The sequence below is a fragment of the Mizuhopecten yessoensis genome, unplaced genomic scaffold, assembly GCF_002113885.1.
Source record: "Mizuhopecten yessoensis strain PY_sf001 unplaced genomic scaffold, ASM211388v2 scaffold2433, whole genome shotgun sequence".
NCBI lineage: Eukaryota > Metazoa > Mollusca > Bivalvia > Pectinida > Pectinidae > Mizuhopecten > Mizuhopecten yessoensis.
In genome coordinates this window covers 60,390-62,927 of record NW_018404544.1, presented here as the reverse complement: position 1 = coordinate 62,927, position 2,538 = coordinate 60,390, and the positions used below count along the sequence as shown (strand labels likewise).

The following is a 2,538-nucleotide window of genomic DNA, read 5'->3' as shown; positions in this document are numbered from 1 at the left end:
TCAACACTCCATGTCGAATCGTTTGTGTTGAGAGCGTAAATCAATCGCGTAAGTACCGGCATTGCATCATGGCTGAGTGTGAAACAGATGTGAAGGCTAATCTCCAAGAAAAAGTCCGCGCACAGGGTGAAGTAGTTCGCCAACTGAAAGCATCAAAAGGAGACGCTGATAAGGTGCGGTCGGTCCTCTGATATCATTATTGTCGTTTACTGTTAAGGAATCGTTTCTGTTATTAGAAATATCCATCCTGTCATGCCCGTCACTGCATGCTGTTTATACTCTGTTTAGTCAAATCAATATCTTCCATTTTCATCTTCTGTATCAGTGGATGTGATATTGACACAGTACATAATAAAATAACTATATCGGATTCAGGTTGGTAACAAGAGAACACACTAAACAGATATTCAAGAAACCATTCAAACTCGACACAACTGGTCTAAGGACCCACCCAAGGAAAGTCAGCACATTCCTTTACTCGAAATGGGTAATAGTATAGTGTGTGACCCAGTATTTTAGTGTGTGAAATCCTACTTCAGAGCCTTCAATAGGATTAATGTCGATGACTCTTTAACAGGTTGGGTACAACGGCGCATATGGGTAATAATGGGGTTTAGCTTTGGAATCCATGATGAAATCAAAATCCGAAGTCAAAATATGGAACTCACAAAAACTGTGTAGTAGCCTACTAGTACTTGGTGTGACCTAGCTGTTTACAAATGGTCAAGTAGCCTACTAGTACATGTACTTGGTGTGACCTAGCTAGCTGTTTACAAAATGTGTAGTAGCCTACTAGTACTTGGTGTGACCTAGCTGTTTACAAGTGGTAGTAGCCTACTAGTACTTGGTGTAACCTAGCTGTCTACAAATGGTCAAGTAGCCTACTAGTACTTTGTGTGACCTAGCTGTTTACAAAGGGTAGTAGCCTACTAGTACTTGGTGTGACCTAGCTGTCTACAAATGGTCAAGTAGCCTACTAGTACTTGGTGTGACCTAGCTGTCTGTTTACAAAATGTATAGTAGCCTACTAGTACTTGGTGTGACCTAGCTAGCTGTTTACAAATTGTAGTAGCCTACTAGTACTGGGTGTGACCTAGCTGTTTACAAGTGGTAGTAGCCTACTACTACTTGGTGTGACCTAGATGTCTACAAATGGTCTAGTAGCCTACTAGTAGTTGGTGTGACCTAGCCGTTTACAAAATGTGTACTAGCCTACCAGTACTTGGTGTGACATAGCTGTTTACAAATTGTAGTAGCCTACTAGTACTTGGTGTGACCTAGCTGTCTACAAATGGTCAAATAGCCTACTAGTACCTGGTGTGATCTAGCTGTTTACAAAATGTGTAGTAGCCTACTAGTACTTGGTGTGACCTAGCTGTCTACAAATGGTCAGCTCGAATACCAGAACTTAGGAGAAGAGGACAAGAATTTAGTAATTTCAAAAAATCTTTTCAGCATAAATTTTCTACATTTTATTTTAAAATTGTGTAAGGAGATGTAGATAGTTTTCATTCCTGCCCAAATATGGTCCTTTGCTGGCAGGATATTCTGGCGTCAACATAAACAGTGAAGAGATAAAGAAGATATAACACCACAAGCCTCAGCTTACAAACAATGTCACTCATGATGTAACAGCTCATCATATCAAACTATTGTTGATCACAACAGTAGGGTTAACTGTTAAGAAGACGACCCTTAAAATGTGTAAATTGAACAGGTTGGGCACAACTATTTTTTTTAGGGACAATGTGTACAATTAAAAACAGGTTATCTCAGACGAAACTGGGCAGGTTAACGTCTAAGATAACCTGTGTAGTACAGAGTACAGTAGAAATGGCCTGATCCTAAAAATAAAGGGCATGTCTTTATAAACATGAATAGCGGATTCATCCTGCACAACACACCTACATATGAATGTATATTTATAAACTACATTTTGAATACATTTTTTTTAGAAGAATGATTTTTTTTTCAAAAGTGATTTCCCCAGATTTGGGACTTGTGAAAACCATGGTTACCACATCAAAAACGCCAAAAAATACTAAAAAACATGCTTTTTAACCCAAAATATGACCCACGCATTTTCTTAAAACCTGTCTTAAATTGAATATCACCTACTCGTTAAGAGAAATACTCACGTTTTAGCATAGGTCGTTCAACTGGATTTTTCACAATATTTACACATGACACATGTGCTGAGTACAAAAGTAGACTACATGAAAAGCTAGCTAATGGCCAAAAATGTAGTCTCAAACCAAATTCGTTTATTTATTTTTTTAAATGTGAAGCCCACATATATATATATATATATAGTCCACATCATCATGTATATGCCAATTTTAGTGCTGATTTTTTTAGGTCACCTGAGACAAAGTCTCAAGTGACCTATTGCGATCGCCTTTTGTCCGTCGTCGTCCGTCGTTTGTCGTCCGTCGTGCGTCCGTAAACAATTTACATTTTCGACTTCTTCTCCAAAACCCCTGAACCAATTTCAATGAAATTTTGCAGGGACCTTCCATGGACAAAGGTCAACAAAAA

General features: G+C 38.5%; 1 protein-coding gene across 2 annotated transcripts in view; it reads left to right on the top strand.

Moving 5' to 3' along the window:
• LOC110445972 (histidine--tRNA ligase, cytoplasmic-like) overlaps nucleotides 1–2,538 on the top strand; it is a 33,567-nt gene continuing 31,029 nt past the window's right edge. Inside the window, exon 1 of one of the 2 annotated variants that reach the window (XM_021490891.1) lies at nucleotides 1–173. In XM_021490891.1, the coding sequence (XP_021346566.1) occupies nucleotides 69–173 (105 nt within the window). In that variant the 5' untranslated portion in view covers nucleotides 1–68. The remainder of the gene's footprint in view (nucleotides 174–2,538) is intronic. The other variant, XM_021490892.1, reaches the window with a different exon arrangement.